General features: G+C 44.1%; 1 protein-coding gene across 2 annotated transcripts; it reads left to right on the forward strand.

Moving 5' to 3' along the window:
* Positions 1–1,638: 1,638 nt before the first annotated feature.
* Positions 1,639–15,339, forward strand: LOC309376671 (dipeptidase 2-like). Of its 2 annotated transcripts, XM_081923223.1 has the most exons (11): positions 1,639–1,753; positions 1,842–1,992; positions 4,561–4,687; positions 6,335–6,464; positions 7,012–7,159; positions 7,888–7,954; positions 8,556–8,732; positions 10,226–10,313; positions 11,281–11,356; positions 13,399–13,534; positions 15,130–15,339. In XM_081923223.1, exons 1-11 carry the CDS (start codon positions 1,744–1,746, stop codon positions 15,229–15,231), a joined length of 1,212 nt encoding a protein of 403 aa, XP_081779349.1. In that variant the 5' UTR covers positions 1,639–1,743; the 3' UTR covers positions 15,232–15,339. The 2 variants fall into 2 exon arrangements, with proteins under 2 accessions (XP_081779349.1, XP_081779350.1); XM_081923224.1 differs by lacking the exon at positions 1,842–1,992 and having other exon boundaries at positions 1,725–1,753.
* Positions 15,340–17,738: the final 2,399 nt, after the last annotated feature.

Consider the following 17,738-nt stretch of genomic DNA (forward strand, 5'->3'; position numbering starts at 1 on the left):
AACATGTGGAGCATCACAAATTAACCACATGTTGCATGATATTTCACAATTCTATAAATGCTGACACTTATTTAGTTAGCAGCCTTAAGTGAATTTTGCTCATCTCCTTTGAAAATCTGGACTCCCTCACTGCCTTTATTTTTTCTTCCTTTCCTCTTTGTGACACAAACTAGATCTCCAGAGGGATGTGAACCAAGAAACACCAGTCCTTCAAAATTCACACTTCTCTGCATTTCGCAGTTCTCTGGCCAAGTGATGTGTGCAAAAATGCATATGCAAGGGTAATTTGTGCATAAAAAGCACAGAAATAACACACCCAAATGCACTATGTTACGGTAAATTGCTTTGCAAAAATGCGTATATTTGTCAACATTGCTTATAAACACATGGATATTTGCAATAAAATGCTGATAATTTTCATGAGGGCCTCTCTCTCTTTTAAGCAAACTGTTGTGGAAATGTGGGAAAGTGAATTTAAGATTGGAAAACTGAGAAACTGATAGATTTGTGCATCCCTAGTTCCTACCTCCCACTTCTTGCAATTAGTTTAATTCCAGAGCAGTCTGCTTAGTTTCTTGGCCTAACACTTCATCCTCCTTTTGGTGATAAAATGTTTCTTCCTCTGTTCCGGAGACAAATATTCCTTCTCCCGCAGAACTGCATTTGGTGCCAAATGCAACAGCTTCAGTGATATGCCCTTTTGTATTTCCTTCCCTTTAATCCAGCGGTGGCTAGTAGTCCCTGGACCTGGTGAGGCAGCTCTGGACAAGGAAGTCATGTAGGTGGGGCCAATAAAGCCACATGGGTGGGAGCCAGGAGACATAGCTGTCAACTTTTCCCTTTTCTTGCGAGGAATCGTATTCGGAATAAGGGAATTTCACTTTAAAAAAGGGAAAACAGCTATGCCAGGAGGTCACATGGACAGGCCCTAGTGCTGCTTTTCTTCCCATCATCCTCTCTTGCAAACCTGTGGACACAAAAGCATTGCAGTTGGTTTGTGTTGGCGTCCCTGGTCTCACAGTTTCTAGTGTGGGTTAATATCACAGTAATCATATATTACTTGAGAATTAAGCCCCACTAAATTCCATGGGGATAGCTCTCAACTAGTCCATTTTATACAAAGGCCTCATCTACAGGATCCAGTGATTCTAAAATAAAGCTTTCTCAAATGTAGAGATGAATACATGCAGGTGTAGACTTCTTCAGTCTAACTCATGTGTGGAAAAAGTGGATTAACAGCCAGATAATACAGTGGTACCTCGGGTTACATACGCTTCAGGTTACAGACTCCGCTAACCCAGAAATAGTGCTTCAGGTTAAGAACTTTGCTTCAGGATGAGAACAGAAATTGTGCTCCGGCGGTGCAGCAGCAGGAGGCCCCATTAGCTAAAATGGTGCTTCAGGTTAAGAACAGTTTCAGGTTAAGAACGGACCTCCGGAATGAATTAAGTACTTAACCCGAGGTACCGCTGTACTCAGATGTGAACAAGCCCCAAGACTAAGTGGGAAACAGAGCCTGAATCACCCAGCAAAAAATCCCAGTACTGTACCCAACATGGTACAGAGTCTTCCCTCCTACATTATTAGGCCGTGTAACTTTTTATATCAACAGATTATGAGAAGTACAGTATACAACCAGGGTGTGGGTGGAGGAGAGCCTTTCAAGAAGGGATTTCCAGAGCTCATTCAGAACAGGGTCACCGTGTGTTTTCTTTCTGTGTGGGAAGAGGCCAAGGCTGATGGATGATTTCAGGTGGGTATTTCCCCTTCCTTTCAGAGCTAAACTAGTAAAAGATAAAACTACCGGTTGAGTTTAAAATTGCCCTGCTTCTACCACTCAGCAAACATGTTTTTGGACCTGAAGAGGATTGTGCTGAAATGGCTTCTGCTGGAGCTGTTGCTGCTGCTTCCTGGCGTTTGGGATGCTGGAGCTGATGAATCGTTAAGAGAGAGGGCTCTCAACCTCATGGTGAAAGTCCCTTTAATTGATGGGTAGGCCCGATTTCTTTTTTCGTCTCCCTGTCCAAAATACATTAAGACACCTTGTTGTGTTATTATTCTTGGGCATTATGGGGAAGCCTGAGGTATCATATGCTGTGCTAAAAAAAACCTCATTTTGTATCAAAGGGAAAGCTTTCAAATTCTGCACCAATATGATTATGCCATTAGATGATGGTGCTCATTTTACAGAACACTTGTTTAGCTTTACTATTGCAATGTTGGCATTTCAATATTGTTATTCACAGTACTTAAAACACTGTTTCTTGGGGTGGCTGAGGGTCAGATTAGTGAATTAAGTGTCCCCTTAATTTCCCCTTATTTAATCAACTTTAATTTCTCATAGTGGGGACTTAGATTCCAGTTCCTTACTAGTCTTCCCCCCTTTCCCTCTTTTATCATGGAAAGAGAAGAGGGGAAAAATAATAGGAATCAGTTATTTAACGCCCCCCACTTGGGAACAAAACAGCATGAATGAGGGCAATTAATTACTAATCCTCAGGCCACACTGAGCAAGAAAGCAATAATATGGCCTGAATCTGCAAGCAAAAAGCTTTCAATTTAACAAAATAGTTAATATGAACCCAAAAGCCTTAGTAGTGTGCTTTAACTTTCCACATTAGATAAGCTGGTCTGCAATTGCATTTTTAGCTCTCTTTAAAAAAAAAAAAATCTCCAGTACCATGTCTGATAAACACAGGAGTTCAACACCAGAAATGGATGTGAGATGTTTGGGAAAAGTTTTGCCCTAAAAGGTACCACATAAATCTTTGAAATAAATAGCTGGTGGATTGTTTCCAATATGGAGATGTGAGTGGTAACTGTGTGGTTTAAGTCTAAATTTAATTCTTTTTAATTGTTCTTGTTTATTTTAACTCCACCAGTGTGGTGTAGTGGTTAAGAGTGGTGGACTCGTAATCTGGTGAACCGGGTTCGCGTCTCCACTCCTCCACATGCAGCTGCTGGGTGACCTTGGGCTAGTCACACTTCTCTGAAGTCTCTCAGCCCCACTCACCTCACAGAGTGTTTGTTGCGGGGGAGGAAGGGAAAGGAGATTGTTAGCCACTTTGAGACGCCTTTGGGTAGTGATAAAGCGGGATATGAAATCCAAACTCCTCCTCCTCCTCCTCTTCTTCTTCTTCTATTCTGCTGACCTCAAACCAAAAGAATTATGCCTGCTGGGTTTCTGCCTTGCCTTTGTGGTTTAAAGGGCTCCAAAGTTCATTAACTTAAATTTCTATCAGCTGCGTGGGAGACCTTAGCGCTTGGAACTAGAGTTGGAGCTTTTGGTGTTTGGGATGCAGGGTGAATGCTTTGCTGGAACTCTTCACACACAAATTGTTTAGCTTTATGAACTGTGCTCCCTACTGCATTTTGTTGATCCCCACCAAGATTTACCAATGGAGATTTAGCCACTGAGAAAGAAGGAGGAGAAGCCCCTCTGTAAAAAGCCATAATAAGAAAGATAGATCACTGAGTGTGGATGAGGTGTCAGTTGAGAGAAAGAATTAAACCAAAATGCCTTTACAGCTAAGGTGGAGGTAATGCTGATTGGAAAACTTTACAACTGCTCATTAGACCAGGGGTCAGCAAAGTTTTTCAGCAGGGGACTGGTCCATTGTCCCTCAGACCTTGTGGGGGGCCAGACTATATTTTTTGGGGGGGCGGGGGGAAATTAACAAATTTCTATGCCCCACAAATAACGCAGAGATGCATTTTAAATAAAAGGACACATTCTACTAATGTAAAAATACACTGATTCCCAGACCGTCTGCAGGCCGGATTTAGAAGGCAATTGGGCCAGATATGGCCCCTGGGCCTATATTTGCCTACCCATGCATTAGACTGTTCTATACTGATATGATATGACCTCATGGATATGCAATAACAAGGAGTCATAGAGGACATGCAGAGTCTGCAACCCTCCCAAACTCCAAGCAATCCAAAATTGACAGTTTCATGCTTGGCAGTTTTGGCAACTCTGATCCCTCTGGGTATTCTCTTTCTGCGTCGAATCATCACTTCATTCTGGCAACTACTTTGGTGGAAAGAGGTTAATGAGGACAGCCAAGACACGAGGACTGAGAAGTCTGCAGGATTTAGGATCTCAGCCTGGAGATGAGTTATGGCAGAACCGTTTAAAGGGAAGTTAATCCTAATTCCAGACCAAGTGGTCCTTGAAATATCACCAGTGCCAAATGGGATCCTGCCAAATTGGCAGGGGGAAAACAGAACTGTGCAGAACTTAGACTAACTGTTTAAATTAAGAAGCCATTCAAGATACCTATGTCCAGAATGAATCTTGATGGGTCCCCTAAGTGTTGGGGAGGTTGTTCAATGCTTGGTACATGTGGGGGTCCTGCCCATGAGCTCAGGTGTTTTGGAAATTTCATAATGGACTAGGTTTTCTGTTATATTTTATCAACAGATACCAAGAAGTTGTTCTAATTGGATATCTTTATAGCTTCAATCTATGTGTGCTGCTAGCATTGTCTGAATGACATTTTTTAAAATATGGAAAGGATGAACCACCCTCCCCCAAATCCTTTTTTTATCTTTCAGGCACAATGATCTGCCACTGAAGTTGAGATGGTTTTATAAAAACCAGCTGAGTAAAATTGATTTAAGGACCCTCAGCACCACATCCACAAATATTGAGAAGCTCCAGGCTGGTCATGTGGGTGCCCAGGTAGGCCAGGGTAGAAGTAGATGTACTTCCAGGGTAGAAGTATATCCGTACTCTTGGACTGAGTTCCTTGCTAGAGTGAGCCAGAGACCAAGCATGGGGGAGGGATGCGTATACTTCTAGCTTTGGCTGGATGTCTGTTGCCATAATGGAAAAGACGGAGGTGGAAATCAAGGCTAGATTGTAGACCATGCTGGAAGGTGTGTATGGAAACATATTTCCCCTTTATCTGCATTTCTGTATGGGTACACAATTAATGCTGCATCTAGGATTTGGGCAAGTTATCAGTTTGTGCCCAACCTGTGTCTCTTCAGTCCTAGTCTGGTGCTCTGACTATTATGGGACACTGGGTCTTGGTTGGTTGGCCAACCTGGACCCCTCTGGTGGATTTTGTGTTAGCGGCCAGGCCAGCACCATATGTCAGGAGGCCCTCAGTGGCATGTGCTGCCAATGCCCACCCCCAAACACCCACACTCCCCTCCGCTAAGATGGCTGCACAGTGTATGTAGAGTTTTAGTGTTGGCCGTGGCAACACTTTTGATTGGGAGCCAAGTTCAACTCCCCTCTGTGGGCAAAAGCTCTTCAATGCTCCTGCCCTTCCTTCTTTATCTTTAAAATGGTGTTGGACTGGAGCTGCGCAAATGGAGGACTGTCCCCTGAGAGCTCTTCAAAGGAGAGGGTGAGTAGAACAGTGCTGTGGACCTGACAGAGGGCAAGTAAAACATGACCCACAACCTAGCAAGTCTCCTTAGCAGACAAGTCCTTGACTGTAGGAAGTTTACATTCTCCTGTCTGAGGGGCAGTGCAGCCTGTGGAAGGGAACCACTTTTCTGAGCAGTGAGCAGTTTGGTTTCATTCAGTGGTGGCAGTGGAGCTCTATCAGAGAGAACAGGGCACTGCCCCATCAAACTCTGTCTGCCCTCAGCCAACCCCACCTGGTGGCCATCTAGGCTAGGGTTAGCACTGCCTATCAGTTCCATTCTCCTTAATCCCAGGGTTGCCATTGCAGGATCCTGCAGGCAGAAGGTTGAGGACAAAACTAGCATTAGCTGGCTCTGCCTGTCGCTGGCTGCCTCCCTCTTTCATCCTTCCTGCCTTCCACCTTACTAGTCCCAATGGGCACCAGCCACCACTGGGAAACACAGGCTTATTGCCATTTTCACGATAATTGACTGGTTTTCAAATGGGCAGGTTAAGCACAGGTGGGGGATGCACAGCTTAAATACTCCAACAAATAGCCCAAAGCCACATTAGATCTCTGGAGAGGCAGCCAGCACCCTCAAAACGCTCTTAGCTTTGCAGAGCCCAAAAATCATTTCTCTGCCTGCCTGCCTGCCTGCCTGCCTCACACTGCGGGCCTAGCCTGCCTTCCTACACCTGGAGTGAGGTGACAAGTCGTCATCTATCTATGCCTTTTTGAACCATCTCGGTTCCCATAGAAACACATTGCCAGAAATTGTCTAACAAAAGAACGCTCCTGGCTAAATCCATCTGATCAGTCTGACCATTTTAGCAGCCCTCCCCTCTCTTGGCCAGATGCCAGTCTTAGAATTGCAGAATCACAGAGTTGGAAGGGACTGTAGAGATGCTCCAGCTTTCCACCCATCCACCCACTCATGCTGACAAACTCTATTTTCATGTTTCTTTCAGTTTTGGTCAGTGTATGTTCTGTGTAGCGCTCAGAAGAAAGATGTTGTGCGCCTCACTCTGGAGCAGATTGATGTTGTCAAACGGATGTGTAAAAGCTATGAGGAACTGGAACTGGTGACATCTTCTGAAGGTGATGCTTGATATTGATTTTTATATTCTGATGCTTTCCGAACTTTGAGCTCTGGTCCATATGGCCCCTGGAAGACTGCCCAGAAGGCAATGTGACCCTCAGGCATAAGAAAGTTCCCCATCTGTCCTGGACCAGCACTAACCACTACACTACACTACACTGCACTGTCTCTAACTATAAAAGGTTTTAGCCACAGGCCTCCATGAGTTACACTCCATATTTATACATAAAAGGAAACCATCTGGTCCACTAACAGAGCTCTGGGAAATTAGAGGTGGGAGATAAGAATTCTACCCCCATAATTGTTCCAAACACACACCCTGTGAGCTTTGTGGCTAAGAGAGGATTTGAACCCAGGTCTCCTCATTCCAAGTCCAACACTCTTAACTACTGCCCCACACTGGAACTGAAATTACTGTTAAGCTACTGTAGTTTATGACTACATGGTAAGTGTGCCCAGTGCAAGCTCTCTGCATTGCTCTCTTTTGATCATTCTGTGTTAATGTGTCTGGTTAAATTCAGATCTGTCTTTCTGATCAAAATCCAGGCATTGCCAGCACTGACAGCAAAAAGATAGCATGCTTGATTGGCATCGAAGGGGGACACTCCATCGACAGCAGCCTTGCGACCCTGAGGATGTTCTACGAGCTGGGCGTTCGGTACATGACGCTGACCCATAACTGCAACACTCCCTGGTAAGCTACAAACAAGTGTTCCTTCAGAGAGGGGCTGTTTCTCTGGGATTTGCCAACGTTGGTTAAGATACTGCAATGTATTCCTGCAGGGAGAAAATAAATGTATTTTCCCCCTCAAGGAGGTGGGGTTCTAAGAATAACCAATACAGTAGTAGTTTAAAAAAAACCACACCCTACAACTGAAAGGAACTTGTGATGGTTACACGCAGCAAGTGTGTACAGGGCCCATGGGTAGAAGATGTTGAATGTTCAGATTGCACAGGTTGATGGTTGACCAGTGAGCCACAAGCAGAACAGAAAGAGATTGGGGACTCAGCTACATTAGTAAGGAAAAAGCATTTTGTATGTGTTCTAACACTGTGAAAACAGATGGCGCTGTGGAGTACCGTCTTTCGCCAATGTGATTTCTCATGTGGAAGTATACGTGTTTTCCTGAAACACTTTTTTTAATGTGTCTAGATCCAGCCCACAATTACCTGCGCTGATTCAGAAAGGAGTTTAATACAGGTCACTATAAATAAATATCCAAAATTTGTTTAGTCATTTAGTCGTGTCCGACTCTTCGTGACCCCATGAACCAGAGCACGCCAGGCACTCCTGTCTTCCACTGCCTCCCGCAGTTTGGACAGACTCATATCCAAAATACACAGGTGTAAACAGTACTGGGCTAGATGATTCCTGTACTTCTTTTCCGTTTGAATAATCATTTTCCTTCCCTGCATTTTTAGGGCTGAGACATCATCAAAGCAATCACAAGACTATCCTAACACTGGTGGCTTGACTGATTTTGGCAAAGTACGTAAACTGATGAAGTCCTTTGCAATGCCCACTACTGATTCTCTTCCGAAGAAGCATCCTAGCATCCTATAGCAACAAAAGCTTATTATCACCTGTCTGGGTTTTAGGCCAGTTTAATCGTCTTTCCCCAAAGAATCCTGGGGGTTTATAGTTTGCAGAGGGGGCTGAGAATTATTTTCTGGAGTTCTCCATCTCCACCCCACTCCCAGACTCATAGGGAGGAATTCAACATTGTCAGCAGAGGCACTTCACTTTGCCAGACAATATCCTTCTTAAACTGTGGTGCCCAGAACTGGACACAGTACTCTAGCTGGGGTCTGACCAAAGCAGAATAGCGTGGCTGTATTACTTCTTTAAATCCAGATGCCATAATTCTGTTGATGCCATCTAGAATAGCATTAGCTCCTTTTGCTGCTGTCACATTGTTGACTCCAGGATGCATGTCCAGTTTCTGGCTCTCCCTTCCCCACAGTCATTTTCAAAGCTCAAGAAAAATAGAATGCATGTATTTCCATTGCCAAAGTGAAATATGAGCTGTGCTCTATTTTTGGCCAGAGTAGCAAAACCGATGAAACCGTCTTGTTTATTTTTGTGCTAGGAAGTGGTGAAGGAGATGAATCGTCTTGGGATGCTAATAGACTTATCTCACACATCTGACACAACGGCGGCAGCTGCCCTCAGCGTCTCTCGTGCACCAGTCATTTTCAGCCATTCTTCAGCCTTCTCCATTTGCAACAACCCAAGGAACGTCCCTGACCATATTTTGCACCTCCTGGTAGGTGTAGCTAAAGCTTAATGCTTGTCCAAACCCAGGCAAAGGGAGGACATAATAGGGAGCTCAGAGGCACATTTTTTCCTCCCAGGTGCAAAGTCAGTAAAAAGAATTCTTCCTCAGAGAACCAATTTAAAGATGTCCAGGTAAAAGCAAGATGGAGAGCTACTTATAAAGCTGTATTATAATGGTCCATCTAGTTTAGTACTGCCAACACTGACTGACAGGAGCTCTCTGGGGTTTCAGACAGGAAGTCTCTTCCAGTCCTGCCTGGAAATGCTGGGGATTGAACCTGGGACCTTCTGAATGCAAAGAAGATGCTCTCTTGCTGAGCTACAGCCCTTTCCTGGTCAGTGTCTTAAAGCATGGGTCACTATTGCTTAAGAAGTGAGGAGAAACCAAACTGATCCCAAATTATTCTCCTCTGTGACTGTTTGGTGATTGATACACTTGGAATATTCAAATATTTGTGGAATATCATATCTGCAACTGAAAATATTGTACTATTTGATACGTGCACAACATGGCATTTTGTGTTTTGCATGTGATCATTTCCAGAGGGGTAGCTGCATTGTAGAAAAGCAACAAAAGAGTAATCTCTGCACAAATTGTGCGTACTTCTGTGCCACACCACCAAGAGGCATTGAATCATCTCCGTCAATTTATTGATCATCTTGTACACAATCATCTCAAGGCAATGTACAATAGAAACAGCAAACAACAGAACAAGAATGTCTTCAGTTGTTTCCAGAAAGCGCTGGTAGCGGGAGCCTGTCACAGTTTTACAGGAATGTTGTTTGAAACAACTGCCACATTGAAAGCCCTGCTCTGAGTTACTGCAGAGTAGGCTTCTGAGATCTTTGCAACTTCTGAGAGAAACTCAGTTATCTCCTGGGTATTTAAAGGATAAGGTGGTCCCTCGGATAACCTGGTCCCAAGCTGTATAGGGCTTTATATGTTAGTACCAACACCTTCAACTTGACCTGGTAGCAGATTGGAAGCCAGTGGAAAGCCTGCAAGATATTACACGCTGGCAGTAGTTTGCCCCTGCAAGCAACCAAGCTACTGTGTTCTGCACCAGCTGCAGCCTCTGAACTGACCAGAGGACAATATTCACCTGGTACAAGACAAATACATTTCTTTTTTTGCCAGACCTTTTTAATAGGCTCTTAATTATCGGTGGCTGGAATGTTTTAATCCTGCCTTTTAAAAAATAGGATTGTCTTTTAGATTTTTCTTTGTTTTTCCTTTCATGCCACTTTCAATGTATGTGTTTGTTTGCTTATATATTGTAAGTTGCTTTGAGTTCCCTTGGTAAAAAAAGTGACCAATAACTTTAATAAATAATAATGAGAACAATAACTCAAAGGGTAGCTCCAAACGGAGTGCATTGCAGTAATCCAATTGCGAACACTAGGAAGACGCAATCAGGCTGTAAGTGTTACTTTGGATTGTGGTGAATGGGCTGGCCATTCATTTTGCCTTCCTCCTTGCAGAAAGCAAACAACGGAATTGTGATGGTGACCTTCTTTGCCAAGATACTGGACTGTGACAACAATGCAGTTGACATTTCGACCGTAGCAAGTGTGTACCTCCCAGGGCAGACGTCAAGCACAGTGGGAGGACAAATCTGCCACTTTCAGTTCTCATTTTCCCAGTCTTAAATTCAGTTCTTCACATTTTCACAACACTCTACCAACAGGGGACGTGGGTGGCGCTGTGGTCTAAACCACTGAGCCTAGGGCTTGCCGATCAGAAAGTCGGAGGTTTGAATCCCCACTACGGGGTGAGCTCCCGTTGCTCGGTCCCTGCTCCTGCCAACCTAGCAGTTCGATAGCACATCAAAGTGCAAGTAGATTAATAGGTATTGCTCCGGCAGGAAGGTAAACGTTGTTTCTGTGTGCTGCTCTGGTTTGCCAGAAGCGGCTTAGTCATGCTGGCCACATGACCCAGAAAAACTGTCTGCGGACAAACACCGGCTCCCTCGGCCAGTAAAGCAAGGTGAGCGCCACAACCCCAGAGTCATTCGTGACTGGACTTAACTGGCATGGGTCCTTTACCTTTTTTACCTACCAGCAGGGATTTGGAATACAAGCTTGTGTCTCCTTACCTTATTTCTGTACACCACCTTGATATTTTATGAGTGGGCAATGCACAAACACTTTTATAAATAAATGAAAATTGCCACTGCTGCAATTAGCAGCACAAAAAACCCTTCCATGAATTCCAAAGAGAGATTAATTTCTGCTGCTGATTGCAGTGCATGTGTCAACTTAGACAGGATCAGAGTGGGAGGGAGGGGTTACACCTCCATTCCCCACATGCTGCGGTCTTGATTGAAAATAGACAGCCCTGCCATGTACTTGTTAGCAATTAAAAACAAAACCTCCACACCCAGTACTGACCCCAATGTTGCCCAGTGAACTCCATTGCTGAATTCTGATTTCAACTCTCTTCTCCCAGTCCAATTATTTACCAACCCCAAACCACACTAGTCACGTTTGCCGGTCTTTCTGAATCATATAACTCATGCTTTCCATCCTCCCCTTAGATCATTTTGACCACATCAGGACAACGATAGGCTCAGAATATATCGGAATTGGTGGTGACTACGATGGAGTGAACAAGTTAGTAAACATTATTAGGGATAGGCAAGACTGAGGGACTAAGCTAGTAAATCAATATGTTTTTAACAACTTAATGAGTTTGTTAAACTGTGGGCATCCCATAAGCCACTTGTGGCTCATGAATTTCCCCCATCCTGATTGCTTGGCTGTTTGCTTTGCTGCACTCTGCTAGGATCTAATTGGTACTGTATTACTGTTTCTGGCATTGTGATTTGCTTTTTGTCTACTCCCTTGGCTTTGTTTGAAAAGAAATGTGGAAATAACAGCAGCAGCAGGAGAAACAACAACAGTGTTTTACACATAGGATTAATCTGCAAGATGTGAAGCAGTTGTTTCCATTTCACCTGGAATTTTACTAGGCCTGAATTGTTTGGAGATAATAAATAATAATAATAATAATAATAATAATAATAATAATAATAATAATAATTTATTTATGTCCCACCATCTGGCTGGGTTTCCCCAGCCAATCTGGGCGGCTTCCAACCAAATATTAAAAACAATATAGCGTCAGACATTAAAAACTTCCCTAAACAGGGAAGTTTTTGTCTTTTAAAATTAAAATAGTTCTTTATTTACGATTGTGTCGCTGCTCACCCTAGTAATAGGGTTGTCAAATTTGCAGATGACACAACCGTGATTGGGCTCATCCCTGAAAGGGAGGGTGAAACGGATTATAGAGATGAGGTGGAGCGGCTGACAGAGTGGTGCAGAGCTAACAACTTGCTCATAAATACAAGGAAGACAAAGGAGCTTGTGGTGGACTTCAGGAGACAGAGTAATGTCCAGCCACTTTTGATTGATGGGGTCTGTGTGGAGAGCGTAACAACGTTCAGATTTTTGGGCACTGAATTACAAGAGGATCTGTCCTGGAGTGTCAACACAAGGGGGCTTGTGAAGAAGGCACAGCAGAGACTGTAGAATTTTTGAGAATTCTAAGGAAAAACCATCTTCCGCAAAAACTGCTGCTTGCCTTCTATCACTGTGCCATTGAGAGCATGCTCACTTATGGCTTCCGTACCACACACATAAGCCATAGGACAGGATGGGGTTGTGCAGAGTTGTTAAGGCAGCAGAGAGCATTGTTGGCTGCGCACTCTCCACCTTAGAGCAGATTTATGCCACAAGGTGCCATAGGAAGGCACTGGACATAGTAAAAGATCCATCGCATCCTGGTCACTGTCTCTTCGAGCTCCTGCCGTCGGGACAGAGATACAGGACGATGAAGACAAGAACGAGCCGTCTTAAAAACAGCTTCTTCTCCAGAGCGATCTCGGCCCTGAATGGGAAGCCTGGACTTTGAAAGTCATCTAATCTTCCTTGCTGTATTATACTGTATTGTTTTAATTAGTGTTTTTATGGAGCAGTCAAGTAATTTCATTGTCCCCGAGAGGGGGCAATGACAATAAAGATATTATTATTATTATTATTATTATTATTATTATTATTATTGCCTTGACATCTGCTGGGAGGGCGTTCCACAAGGCGGGTGCCACTACTGAGAAGGCCCTCTGTCTGGTTCCCTGTAACCTTACAGCGAGAGAACTGCCAGAAGACCCTCAGCACTGGACCGCAGTGTTCGGGCTGGATGATGGGCATGGAGACGCTCCTTCAGGTATACAGGAGATATTGAGAAGCTCAAGTACATTTGCTACCCACCTCCCTCAACTGACTTTCCTCTGAGGGGAAAAGAAGAATATACCATGCAGTAGCCTTTGCCAACCTGCTGCCTCTCCCCAGATACTTTGGACTATGACTCCCATCAGCACCAGCTGTGCTCGCTGAGGATGCTGAGAGGTGCAGTCCAAAACCTTGAGAGGGCACCAGCTTGATGAAGGCTGCTAAAAACCAGAGTGTAGGAAGCTACGGGAGTTCAGTGTGGCCTTGCTAGCTGTGCTTTTGAAGTCCACTGTAAACATCCAAGGGTTGGTTGAAAGCAGCTTGGCCCTTGCTTTGTTCTGAGAAGGACATCAGCCCCCTTCTCTGCAATTACTGGCCAAAGGGAACCGTGGCTTATATGGTGAATTGTAATTTATTTGCAGGTACCCAGAAGGGCTGGAAGATGTTTCCAAATACCCAGCCTTGATCGAGGAGCTGTTAAGGAGAGGTTGGAGTGAGGAGGAACTGGAAGGCGTTTTGAGACAGAACTTACTTCGTGTTTTCCAAGAGGTGGAAAAAGTAAGAGTGAAATAATTCTATCTGTTTATCTAGCAGATCACCTTGGGCATTTGGATGTTCAGCTGAACTCATGTTAGGGATAGGGAAGAAATTCAGTTTAATGCAAAACTGTACTCATTTGCACTTCCTGAAACAAACCTAAGGGTCTGGTATAGATGCCTGAAGGGCCACATTCGGCCCCTGCGTTCCCTATTTTTGGTTTACAAGCATAAGTAATGCACCAGGCCTCCTGAACAAGCAGTAGCAACTTTGGGACTCTTATGGAAAACACATGTAATCTCCATATTCACACAACATGCCACTTGGGAATGTTGACGGGATACTTAAAACATTGTGTGATTAATTTTGCTTAGCAAAATTCTGGGGTGATGGTGGAAATAGATAACTTCAAAATTTGTTTGAATGGTTAAGGAAAGTTTAGATGATAGTTATAATAAATTGATTCACCTTATTGTAAACATTTATAGCAAAGCAAAATTCTACAAATTGAATTACAATTTTTAAATGCCTGATATTGTCTACTGGAACAGAAGAATGAGAGACATTGACTTAGATCCTATCAAAGTTAGTTGAGCTTAGGTCACACTGTAATCATTGGGACAAGTTAGTTGAGTCTTAAATTAACTCTTATTGGTTGCAATAGGAACTGAGTTCAATTAATTAAGTTGGGATCCAGCCCATTAAATATCATTATTATTATTAATAATATTTTTATTATTTATACCCTGCCCATCTAGCTGGGTTTCCTCAGCCACTCTGGGCAGCTTACAGAATATATAAAACATAATAAAGCACCAAACATTAAAAACTTCCCCATACAGGGCTGCCTGCATAACTTTCAGATGTCTTCTAAAAGTTATGTAGTTCTTAATCTCCTTTACATCTGAAGGGAGAGCTTCCCACAGGGAGGGTGCCACTATCAAGAAGGCCTTCTAGTTATGCTAATGGTCCAGTGGTTTAATGTGCTTATGGCAACTTGATATTTTTAAATTTATTTTCCTTCTATTTCTCTGGCCTCTTGAATGAAAGATAAGCACCTAACATAGCCAGTAGCTGTCAACTGCAGAGAGATATTACAGGCTTCCCATAGGCATCTGATTGGCCTCTGTCAGAACAGGATGGTGGGCTAGATGGACCTTTGGTCTGATCTGGACTTTTGGTTGTTGCTATTGTTGTTGTTGCTGCTGCTTTCTTAAATAGACAGACAGAACCATCAGTATATAAAGCAGCATTCCCCAGCCTGGGGCCTTTCAGGTATTTTGGACTACATCTCCCAGCTGCTTAGATACCTGAAGTGAAGGCCCCTGCAGCAAGCAGGTTACAGTTAAAACTTAGACAGCTGGTGGAAACAAAAGAGCAAATGGAAAGATGGTGTGGTGACTGTAGTGAGGAGTAATGCAAATAAATATACCTACGGATTACATCTGCTTCTGTATTCTTCATTCTTTCATCCTTTTTAGTTTCATTGTATTGAAACTCCTATGCACCAGTTAGAAAAGATTGGTATACAAATTACTGAAATAGATAAAGAGGACGAACTCTAGGTTCCAGTGGGTTTTGCCTTCTAGTTAGCTCTGAATTTTGGATTTTTCTAGGTGCGTGATGAGAGTGCTTCCATGACAGCTGGAGAAGAGGAAATTTCCCCAGATGATGTACAACACGACTGCCGTTTAGACCTGAGGCCTCCTCCTGGTTAATGCCTTCTTCGTCTTCTACTTGGGGACAACCAAGCACCTTAATATTGCTGCGTCCATGTGGGACTCATGCTGCTCACAGAGAATAATAAAGCTACTTGCCTCCACGAACATGTAAACTGGTGGCATCTTTTAAGATCAGGGGCAGGGATCCTACAGCCTACAGACAGAATTAGGCCCGACACAGGCATCAATTTGGCCCATGAGGCTATTCCCCACAACCTACCCACTCCTGCCCTACATCTGTATTTTCAGGTGTGGGGTAGGTGGAGCTGCCAATGCACAACTGAGAGCTTTAAAGCATGCACCCTATTGTGCAAAAAATAAAAAATAACAATATTTTATATATATAAAAAGGCTATGTTTCTTTTCAGTATCCTTCCCATTCCCTACAGACAGAGCTAAGTTTTCACAATAGTGAATGACTAGTTTGCATGTGTTGGACGGCATCTGTTTTATTCTCAAGACAAACAAGATGAAAGATGAAAGTCACAGAGTGGGCTGTAGCACTTTTCTCATCTCGCCATTATTGAGTCATGGGAATCAGCGGGATTCTAAAAATTGGAGGAAGATTATTTTTCTACCAAGATATTACTTTCTGAGGGGCACAGTCTTCCCAACCACAAGGTATGGGGTAGCCAACACGTTGTTGTTGTTTAGTCGTTTAGTCGTGTCCGACTCTTCGTGACCCCATGGACCAGAGAACGCCAGGCACCTCTGTCCTCTACTGCCTCCCGCAGTTTGGTCAAACTCATGCTGGTAGCCTCGAAAACACTATCCAACCATCTCGTCCTTTGTCGCCCCCTTCTCCTTGTGCCCTCCATCTTTCCCAACATCAGGGTCTTCTCCAGGGAGTCTTCTCTTCTCATGAGGTGGCCAAAGTACTGGAGCCTCAGCTTCACAATCTGTCCTTCACACAGCCCTTCAAATGTTACAAACTACAACTCCCATCATCCCTAGTCATTGGCCATAATGGCTGCTTGCTGGTGGGAGTTGTATTCCAAAACATCTGGAAGGAATCAGAATGGCTACAAGTAACATTGGGTACAGTGGTACCTCAGGTTACATACGCTTCAGGTTACAGACTCCGCTAACCCAAAAATAGTACCTTGGGTTAAGAACTTTGCTTCAGGATGAGAACAGAAATCGTGCTCTGGCGGCGCGGCGGCAGCGGGAGGCCCCATTAGCTAAAGTGGTGCCTCAGGTTAAGAACAGTTTCAGGTTAAGAATGGACCTCTGAAACGAATTAAGTACTTAACCTGAGGTACCACTGTAATGCTATCCAATTTTGCACCTGTTGCATTTTGTTAAACAATTGGAAACTAGAATCCTTTCTGATACACTGAGAAATCACCCAGAGACCTCCTAGACAACCCCAATCTATCTTCTGCCTGGAGTCAAGATGTCCATCTTGATTCTGGGGAGGGGCTAAGTAATCTGGGTTCAATCCCAGGTTCAGTTGCCTGGCGTTGCTCCCACCTCACAAGCTTCCATTACAGCCACTGCCCTGTCTCTGACTGCCAACAGGGAGGCTCACGAGCCTGGCTCAGACATGGTTTCCAGGGCTGCACCAAAGAGCATGTGCAGGCCCAGCCTGCCCTCATGAATGCTTGTTGGCTTGCCTAGCCCTGACATTTGGGATGGGACCCATGTGAATCACTGTGCCTGCCCCACTCTTCAAAAAAGGGCTGTGTCAGGTGTTGAGTCAGTGACTAGCAATTGCCCAGTCATGCGCCATAGAGCTCTCCTTTGAATTCCTGAGCTGTGTAACCTGATCTGTGTTTGGACATTGTAGTGATTTGGGGAATGAAACCTTTGGCAAGAATGGTGCCAAGAGTCCATGTACTGCATCCATGAGTGGGAACCAGGACAGGTACATGCTTTTCTTGAGGGACATTGGCTTGCAGTGTAGCACCAAGCATCTTGCCTGTGAGAGCTTAACACTCCCATTGCCTAGCCTTCTTCCCAGCTCTCTTGGATGATTTCTCTACCCCTGGCACTATATCATTACTTACCCTGAAAAACAGAATTCACCCCAAAAGCTGCTCGATTTGCAGGTTCCATAGCAAAGGGTGACTTGGGACTGGTGTCGTGGCAAGTTGTTTCACATACGCAGGACTGGGGATCAACAATTTGAAGGTGATGATAATGGCATCACCTATCAGCCTGGAGCTGTTTTCACGAAAACCGCAGTGATAGCAATGACAGGTAAGTAATTTTCACCACACACACACTCACTTTATTTATGCTGCAAAGTGTTTCGGCTTCTACCTTCGTCAGCTTCTCTGATAAAAATAAATTGATGCTTCCCTCCTGTCTAGAGAAAACCTCCATCCAAGGGAGGTGGCAACTAACAAAGAAGCTCTGTGGTGGAGGCTGCCCTGTCATTAGTATTGAACCAAAATTCAGCTACCAGCCCAGTACATGGAATGAGGCTGGCACCATCTTACCCTTTGCCTCATGGTCAGCCCTGTATGGGCCATTAGGCTGCTTGCGTTAAGCCAAGAGGA

This window comes from Podarcis melisellensis (genome assembly GCF_964234715.1).
Source record: "Podarcis melisellensis genome assembly, chromosome: 8".
NCBI lineage: Eukaryota > Metazoa > Chordata > Lepidosauria > Squamata > Lacertidae > Podarcis > Podarcis melisellensis.